The sequence below is a fragment of the Podarcis pityusensis genome (assembly GCF_964106645.2).
Source record: "Podarcis pityusensis genome assembly, chromosome: 15".
Lineage (NCBI taxonomy): Eukaryota > Metazoa > Chordata > Lepidosauria > Squamata > Lacertidae > Podarcis > Podarcis pityusensis.
The window spans coordinates 13,607,107-13,614,942 of record NC_138040.1 but is presented as its reverse complement, the minus strand read 5'-3'; the positions used below and the strand labels follow the sequence as shown (position 1 = coordinate 13,614,942).

The window sequence follows — 7,836 nt, the reverse complement described above, 5'->3', positions numbered from 1 at the left end:
ACCAGTGCTTCTGCACATATAAACTTCAGAAGGGCCTATGATGCTGGAATACTTACATGTTTCCAGAAATACAGGCGCATCCTATAAGAGTTTACCAGGGGTGTGTGGGGAGAGAAGGCGCCTGTGCTGTTAATTCAAGCTTTTGAATGGGTTGTGACTAACATATGCATATGCAGCTTAGCCCGTGCTGCAGAAATGGTGACTCACCATTTTTTAAAAGTCTCTCTGTGCAGCAGCAATCATAAGACTGTAAGATAATCCTGGCTGCTGGATCAGACCAGGAGCCAGAACTGTGCCTTGACTCACTGGCTCTGCAAAGGAGACAACCGGGAGTGGAAAGTTTACACTTCACAGCCCCAGAATGGAAAACTAAAAACAGAAATCCATGGCCCTTGGGTACCCTCTCAAGAGGTTTCCCCAGAGACATTCCTCATTAAAGCTCAGATCTGATAGAGAACAGGGGCAGGAAATCTGTAGGCTCTAATTTCAATCAGTCTCCAGCTTACACAGGCAGGACTGAAGGCAGACCACCCCTCTGAAACCTGCTCTGGCTTTGGTGCACATCAAGCCTGTGCATAGAGACCCACAAAACCTTTAAGGGAAGGGTGGGGATCTATGGCCCTCCAGATGTTGTTGAATTACAAGTCCCATCATCCCCAAGCACTGGCGTTGAGAGCCCAACCACATCTACAGAGAGCCATCGCTTGAGAAGTAGTAAATCACACTGTGCAAATTGGAGTGAAGTCTTTATTAGCAAAGACATGATCAACACAGGAGTGTCAGGCCTAATGAGCCCAGCAACTTAGTTCCACTAGGTCTTGCCTCTATGAAGCAGTTGCTGAAACTGAAGGTCCCTGCCTCTCCATAGCTGCCTAAGTCTTCCTCCTCTCCAAAAAATGTTCCAAGCAATCAGAGACTGCATCTATGCATCAGTAATCTCTCTTCAGCCCTTTTCATGCCTCTGGGAGACAAAGGGAAGGGGAACTTGTTGCAGGAGGGCGATAAACCTGTGACTCTTCCCCAACCTGACTCATCTCTGCCTCTTGGCCTCCCTCCTCTCCTGCATCAGCTTCTGCCTCTGATTCTGGCCTTCTCTCTGTCACAGACTCTCCCAGCTCACTAAGCCCTGTTGCTCCTTCAGCTTCTGACACCTCCTCCCCAGTCTTCTCCCTCTGACCACTCATCGTCATCCTACCAACATTCCCTGAGCTCCGAGACTTCTTCCCCTGGGGGTTCCCCAGCTGGTTCCTCCCACCATTCCTCTGCATCCAACCAATCCATGATGCATAGGTCCCGTTTCTCCTCTCAGGCAATGCCATCAACACGCTTGAATTACACGCCGACAGCACTACAGCTGCATTATCAACTAGTCTAACCTAGTCCAGCACGGATTTCCCAATATAAATGGGCTGCGTGGACGTGATGGAGATGCAGCGGTGACAGAATTGATACCGCCTGCCAGATCTTCTCCAAGCAAGCGTCTGCTCAGGTGGCAAGATAAATGTTAGGAGTAAGCCACACATTTGTTTATCCCCAATCAGCCTACATAACGTTCAGGCAAGGCTTGGTACTTAAACTACTCTTGAAGTGTCCACCACAATCAACACCCTTTATATCCGACCGTCCACTGAATGGACAAGCTACCACCAATGAACATGCTGCATCTGATTTTTGATGGCATTTAGCCACCTGTGTCCTGAACCATTGCTCCCTGCTCCATCTTATCTGGCATGCAGAGTTTCCTGGGTTCAATCCCCAGCAGCTCCAGGTAGGGCTAGGAGGGACTCCCTGCCAGAAATCCTGGATCATTCCAGATGGGCCAAAGCTCTGACTCATTTCAGTATAAGGTAGCATCCTATCTGAAAGCCAGTGTGGTGCAACAGGTAGGGTGTTGGGCTGGGATCTGCAAGGCCAAGGTTCAAATACTCACTTGGTAATAAATAATAATAATAATTGGCAAGCCCAATGAGGCTCAGTGGTTTAGACTACAGCGCCACCCGCCTCCCTAATAATAATAATATTTATATGCTGCCCATCTGGCTGGGTTTCCCCAGCCACTCTGGGTGGCTCCCAACAAAATATTAAAAACACAATAAAGCATCAACCATTAGAAACTTCCCTTAACGGGACTGCCTTCAGACGGGGAGTGGGAGAACCATATGCTTTGAGCTCCTTAGAGAAAAAGATGGGATATAAATGCAATAAACAGTAATATATTTAAGACGAAGCTTTCAGTCCATAGCTGCTGAACATGGATACAGTCGTACCTTGGTTGCTGAATGCAATGGAAATCCTATGTTTCAGCTCCAGAACGATCGAAAACGGGGAGTGAGTGTTCCGGTTTCTGAACGATTTTCGGAAGCCGAACGTCCAGCACGGCTTCTGATTGGCTGCAGGACGCTCCTTGGTTTTCAAACAGTTCTGGAAGTCGAACGGATTCCCGGAACGCATTCTGTTCAAGAACCAAGGTACGACTGAATTCTAATTCAGGCTAAGTCACCAAAGCACCTTGGTAGGCTTTCAAGGAGAACAGGTTGCACCACCACATGTCAGAGGTACTTTAGGAACAGAATACTGCCAAACTGGGTTCCATAATCAAGAAGACCATATTAAGAATGGTGGGGTTCCTACTCACTACCATTTCACTACAATGGACCCCTTCATACAGATTTCCAAGGCTGGGCTGCAGCTTGCGAGATCCTGCATACAGAGCGTATTCTGCACTCGACAGGATCTCGCTGCAGCCAGACAGATTCCCAGACACACGCCCATTCACAGCTGCCAAGAATAAAGCAGATTCCAACACAAAGACCAAATAGCACTGACATCAGATCTGTAAGTTTATTTGCTCAATGTACGACGGCTACATAATGACTCACATTCATGATATTCCATCACTGAGGAAAACTGCTAAGAATGGTCCGTGTGTGAAATAATTCCTTACAGAAACACGGAGTTGGAAAAATAATCACTGATTAGACCTTAAAAAGAGTTCACTGCATAACATGACAGAAAAGCACAAACAAAGGCTCATTCGAAGAACATAGTCATTTTCCCCCTACACTGTAATAGTTATAATTTCACCATGACGAACACCAGACATTAAGATTAAGCTAACACTGGTGTTTTCTTTTGCTTTCCTTTTTTTAAAAAAAATTATATATAATTGCATGTCACTATAGCAACATCCATAACAGATCAGTTTTGTTACGATCACTATTTGGTAGAGCAAACTTTTACCCCCAAAAAAGGAAGGGAAAAAAATAGGAGGAAAAAAAATAAATTAAAAAACTTTAAAAAATTGTTGAAGACTATTTGTCATAGGAATACATAACATCTACAGTATAAGTTAATAAATTTCAAGCTACTTTATAGAAATACAACACCAGCATGCACAATATTGTATCAATAGAATAATGGAGCAGTTATTCATTTCACTGGAGAGACAGTTATCATATAGGCAAGTGCATTTCCTTAACAAAACAAAACAAAACAAATCGAAAGAAACCATTCAAGCTGCTCACAAGTCCCCACCCCACCCGCGACTCCATAGGTTTTAGCCCTCTTGTGCGATCTTTTCCCCCCTGCATAAAGTTTTCCTAAAGCAGCCAGAGCAAAAATAAAAATCATCATCATCATCATCATCAAGAAAAGGTTTTGTAATTCCAGTAAATCACTTCCAATTCAAAGCCAGGGAGACACACTGCTCACACTACATGATTGCAAACCAAACAGAAGCCTAAACACGGCCTCCAAAGTAGTCTTGCGACATTTCCTAAAAGGTTCCCGTCCGTTTACCCAGGTTGCAAGCCTCTCCCTCCTCTACTTCGATCCCACAGAACGTAAGATAAGCTATGGGATTTTGGCGTGGCTCTTTCCCCGAGGTGGCTCAAAAGAATATTAATAATAATGAAAAAGTCACCGAGTGCAAACTCTCACAATGCAACAAAAGTTTTGTTTTTTTTATGCAGCTGCTTGGATACTTTAATGCTGGACTTGCTAGCGTTTTGCCTGTTGTCAATTCGCTTTTAAACCCAGACAGCCTTTGGGACTCGCAGGCCACCAAAGCAGCTCACCCCCACTGCCCAAAGCATCAAACAACGTGAGCACAAAAAACCACACAGCACTGTGTCAAATGGAGTCATTCATCTCCACAAGGGGAAGACAAATGGTGTTGCACAGGGGAAGGCCCCATTAGAGGCCGTTCTCCTTCTATGCAGCCCCTGATGGACAAAAGCAGGCAACCAGAGAAGGGAAACCATCAATCTATTTTCTCTCTTTTCAAAAAAAGGGTGGGTGGGTAGAAAAATGACAGAAAATGACTTGATTAGCTACCATAATTTTCTATTTTTTTTCCTTCAGGGAACCTGTATGGGAACGGATTCTCTACAAGTTCTAGAGTGCCTAAGGGTTTTTTTTGGGGGGGGGGGTGTTTTTTAAAAACAAACGAACACTGGCAAGCAAGCTCTCTTTATGAAATTACTACAATTCCACATCATTTCACTTCGTACCACAGGCTTCCCACAGATCGGAGACCTGGCTTTAGTAAAGGGGCAGCCAGAGATTTGCCATAATCTTCTGGCACAGAAGGGGGGGGGTAATCAGGTTATAATCACTACGGCAGCATGATTCCTGCAGAATCTTGCACCTTCGCCTTCTTCCTTTTTTTAAAAAAAGGAAGAAGTCAGCATGGTCTTGGAATATACCAGGTACAGTATGAGGCATAGAGACCTGAATTAGTCAAATTACATTACAGTTCAGCAGCTCCTCCTTTGACCAATTATATTATGAACACTTCTTGATGGGGGCGGCCTCTTGGGACTTTATACCCAACAGAATGGCCAACAGAAACAGATGGATGTTCTTCAGGTGGCCTTTGGGCAACTGGGGAAACCGAGTCGGGTGGGGGAAGCCCATCTGCAGGTGTTAAGGTTGCAAGGGAGATGGCAAGCCAGAAAAAGCAAGCAAAAAAAAAGGTTTACACTCAATGGCTCGGTGTCAAAAATATGGCTGTCATGTAGAAAACACTGTTAAAACTGCAATTTAGCAATAATACTGAAAGCTGTCTCAAGCATCCTGACTAGATGGGCTCTTGCGGGTTTGGAGCCTAGGGCTTTCCTCCCGCTTTGAAATTATGCTGTAGTGAGCGTTCCAAAAGTTCGGGGCAGATATCAGAGAGGAGACACACACAGATGCACCTCGACAACGGAAAAGGCAGGGGACATTTTAACTCGGGGGACAGACGGATGGGAAACCTTACTGGAACCACAGAACTGCTTCTCTCAAACGAACACACGCACACACACACACACACACATACACACACAAAATTAAACCCCAACAACGAAAGAGAGGGCCATTCCATCCAAGTTAGTCATCGTCAACTTCCACGTACGCCTAGCGATTAAGATAACTTAAAAGACAGCTCCCCCTTGAATTAATAAGTCTACAGAACAGTCCATTCGCCATTGTGAGGCTGCCACAATCGAGTTACTCCATTCCACCCAAGCACAGCCAAGCCTGACCTTTCCCGCTAAGTTGTGTTTTGGCAAAAGTGTCAAAAGAGGCAATCAAAGACAGGTTGCGGGGGGAGCCTCCCTGGAAGGTCGCCCCTCCTTTTTGTGTTTTGTTTTTGTTTTTGTCCCCCTCCCCCACCCGACCCCCTCCCCCCCACACCTCGTGGGAAAACAAAATTAAAGACTGCAGTAGTAGCATCAGCGTGCGGCTGCCAGTCCATCCGGAGGGGGGGGCGGGGTCCTAGTTGTTGCCTTCGCCACCGTCGTCGTCCTGCTGGTCGCTTGTCCAGAGCGTTAGGTTATCGCGCAGGAGCTGCATGATGAGCGTTGAGTCCTTGTAGGAGTCCTCGTTGAGGGTGTCCAGCTCAGCGATGGCGTCGTCGAAGGCCGTCTTGGCCAGGTGGCACGCCTGCTCGGGGGCGTTCTGGATCTCGTAGTAGAAAACAGAGTAGTTAAGCGCCAAGCCCAGGCGGATGGGGTGAGTGGGCTGCATGTGTTCCTTGCTGATCTCGTGGGCTTCGCTGTAGGCCTTCTCGGAGGACTCCACCACCGTCGCCCTCTTCTCCCCCGTGGCCACCTCGGCCAGGTAGCGGTAATAGTCCCCTTTCATCTTCAGGTAGAAGACTTTGCTCTCGTACTGGGTCTCGCTGCAGTTCTTGATCAGGTAGTTGTCGAGCAGGCTGAGCACGTCCTGGCACACGGCCTCCAGCTCCTTCTCGATCTTCTCGCGGTAGGCCCGCACCATCTCGATCTTCTTCTCGTTGCCGTCGGCCGAGGTCTTCTGCTCGATGCTGCTGATGACCCTCCAGGAGGAGCGCCGGGCCCCCACCACGTTCTTGTAGGCCACCGACAGCAGGTTCCTCTCTTCGTTGGACAGGGGCTCGTTCAGCTCCGTCACCTGCACCAGAGAAGGGAGGACACAACAAACAGGCCCAGTTAGCCTTTGGTCCCCACACTTGAACCTGCCGCTTTCCAAAGCTCGCTCCTGCTCTATGGGAAAGTCTTTCACCGGCTCCCCCCAGCAGAAGATGTCATCTTAAACGCCCCATACCTAGGTTGCTGCCTCATCTTAAACAGAACAGGATGGAACTGGAGGGGAGGGAAGAGAGGAATTAGGAAGAATACAGGGGGTCAAAAAGCTGTTAAGAGACCTAGGAATGATCTGTCAGGTACTCAGATACACAAGCAACAGCTGACTCCAACTGGAAGTTTTTAAAAAGCAGAAAGCCACACTAGTAGCTATTAAGTTTACTTGCCTGACATGAGGATTTCTGCATTTGCCATCTTTTATTCCCCATCCATCCCTCCAAAAAGAAAGAAAGAGTACAGAATAGGGCTGGGCAATATATCAATTTATCATCCAAAACCAGTTTAAAGTCCATATTGTGATATCAGTTTCATAATTTTTTACCTGGCAATATATTGTGAATCATGGTGGGTGGGTGGGTGTGTGCGTGCACGCGTGCACGCACTATGCAAAAATCACAATGCAGGAAAAACCATGAAGCCAGCCAATGCCTCTACAGAGCATAATCCTTATTTCAGACATCATGATATATCAATATATGGCAATGTTTAGCCCAGCCCTGGTACAGAACACTACATCCTGCAAGAGATGTGACCATGACCTAGAGCATTTGGAGGATAGAGGACACTACAAATACAGCCTTCAGAAGGGCAACCAAATTTAATTTTAGGGTTAGGAGGGAAGACTTCCAGCACACTCCTTTATGTGAATAAGGCGGCACACATTTTAAAGAGCTGCCGGTAGCATGAGGCTGTAGGCGGGACTCATTTCAAAACAATGCCTGGCTGCTGTCTTGTGCTGGGACACGACATTTGCATTATGGGTTGGTGGAGGACAAGGACTGCCATCAACGTACACTCCAGCTGCCTACTGCACTTCCCCTAACAAACCCTGCCTTGCTGGTCACAGAAGAATCACATTTTTGTTTCGAGGGATCAAGAAGAAAGAAAAGCCATCAGAAACAATGATCAGCTAACAAACCTAGCCAAGCAATTGAATCATAGAACTGTAGAGTTGGAAAGGACCCTGAGGATCATCAAGTCCAACCCCTGCAATGCAGAGGTCCTGTACGGGGATTGAACCTGCCACCTTGGTGTTAACTACACCACACTCTCACCAACTGAGTCAATATCTGTAGACCCAAGATATGGGAAAGGGGGAAATAGAGGATGAAAGTTAACTGATCCATAAAATGTTTTAATGGGGGGTCCTTGAAGGGATACAAAGGCAGTCCAGAACTATAGGACTCAGGCTTGAAAGTAGGTTGCTGAAATTTTTTTTAAAAAACAGAAA

The 7,836-nt window shown here is 46.7% G+C and overlaps 1 protein-coding gene across 1 annotated transcript in view; it reads right to left on the bottom strand.

Annotated features, from left to right (window-relative positions):
- Nucleotides 1-2,827: 2,827 nt before the first annotated feature.
- YWHAG (tyrosine 3-monooxygenase/tryptophan 5-monooxygenase activation protein gamma) overlaps nucleotides 2,828-7,836 on the bottom strand; it is a 28,350-nt gene continuing 23,341 nt past the window's right edge. Inside the window, exon 2 of the mRNA XM_080983959.1 lies at nucleotides 2,828-6,414. Coding sequence (XP_080840085.1) covers nucleotides 5,758-6,414 — 657 coding nt within the window. The 3' untranslated portion in view covers nucleotides 2,828-5,757. The remainder of the gene's footprint in view (nucleotides 6,415-7,836) is intronic.